The sequence below is a fragment of the Parus major genome, chromosome 8 (assembly GCF_001522545.3).
Source record: "Parus major isolate Abel chromosome 8, Parus_major1.1, whole genome shotgun sequence".
Classification (NCBI taxonomy): Eukaryota; Metazoa; Chordata; class Aves; order Passeriformes; family Paridae; genus Parus; species Parus major.
In genome coordinates this window covers 30,362,285-30,363,823 of record NC_031777.1, presented here as the reverse complement: position 1 = coordinate 30,363,823, position 1,539 = coordinate 30,362,285, and the positions used below count along the sequence as shown (strand labels likewise).

Sequence of the window (1,539 nt, the reverse complement as noted above, 5' to 3'; positions counted from 1 at the left end):
TTCCCTTTCCCATTCCCTTTCCCATTCCAGCTTGTCCCTGCTGGAGGAATTCGACTGCAGCTGCAATGAGCTGGAGTCTCTGCCCTCCACCATCGGGTACCTGCACAACCTGCGCACCCTGGCCGTGGACGAGAACTTCCTCCCGGAGCTGCCCAGAGAGGTGAGCGGTGTTTCCGTGCCCAATTCCAGCCTGGAATGTTCTGTGGGAGCCACATTCCGTCCCTGTCCCGACAGATAATTAATTACAGCTGCCCATGGAATTGTGTTGTCCAATGCCAATGTTCCTGAGGGGCTGGGTGGGAAAGCTGAGCAGCAAATCCATGGAAATTTGGATTATCACATGGAATATCCCTGTGAGGAACCCCAGGCATTCCCTGAGGTTCCTGCCAACAGGAAAATGTCGCTTTCTGATTGAATTCTGGGTTTTTCTGCCTTTTGTGCCTCTCAATAAAACCCAATTTAGCCACCTCCTGACATGAAAAGCGATAATAAACATTCCCAAACTTGGAATTCCATCATTTTGGCTTTTCCATTCCCGCAGATTGGGAGCTGTAAGAACGTGACTGTGATGTCCCTGCGCTCCAACAAACTGGAATTTCTTCCTGATGAGATTGGCCAGATGCAGAAGCTGAGGGTGTTAAATCTGAGTGATAACAGGTACAGTTCACAGCATTTATTTCTTTTTAGCCAATTTAAGAATTCTATTTTTTATTTTATTTAAACTTTTCCTCTCAGGTCTTTGTAAAAGATACGTTTCTCTAAAATATATTTTTAAATAAAAAATGATCTTTAGAATTCTAGTTTTGAAATGGTATCATTATAATTTCATTTATTTTTACTGTAAGGAAAGAATCTTGGTTGTTTTTTCTTAACCCTTATGGTTCAGTCTCAGTTCCTTGGACATCCAAAGGAAAACTTCAAGAAAACTGAATAAGATTCAAATCTGGATCTTGGTGTGTTTTAATAGCTTCAAATCCAGCAAAATTCTGGCTCCCTGCCCCAGCTGGGACAGGATTGGGATTTCCACTGGGGAGGAAGCGGTTTATGGAAGCAGCATCCCAGTGATGTGGGGTGGGATGAGGTGTTCCATGGGATGGAATGTGGTGTTCCATGGGGTGGGATGGGGTATCCCATGGGATGGAATGTGGTGTTCCATGGGGTGGGATGTGGTGTTTGTTCCATGGGGTGTTCCATGGGATGGAATGTGGTGTTCCATGGGGTGTTCCATGCGATGTTCCATGGGGTGTTCCATGGGGTGTTCCATGGGATGAGATGTGGTGTTCCATGTGGTGTTCCATGGGATGTTCCATGGGATGAGATGTGGTGTTTCATGGGATGAGATGTGGTGTTCCATGGGGTGTTCCATGTGGTGTTCCATGGGGTGTTCCATGGGGTGTTCCATGGGATGGAATGAGGTGTTCCATGAGGTGTTCCATGGGATGAGATGTGATGTTCCATGGGATAAGATGTGATGTTCCATGGGGTGTTCCATGGGGTGTTCCATGAGGTGTTCCATGGGATGAGATGTGATGTTCCATG

General features: G+C 46.2%; 1 protein-coding gene across 1 annotated transcript in view; it reads left to right on the top strand.

The window, feature by feature from the left end:
• The window catches only part of LRRC7 (leucine rich repeat containing 7), a 57,472-nt gene that overhangs the window by 26,879 nt on the left and 29,054 nt on the right, over nt 1-1,539 (top strand). Inside the window, exons 8-9 of the mRNA XM_033516256.1 lie at nt 31-160; nt 542-657. Coding sequence (XP_033372147.1) covers nt 31-160; nt 542-657 — 246 coding nt within the window. The remainder of the gene's footprint in view (nt 1-30; nt 161-541; nt 658-1,539) is intronic.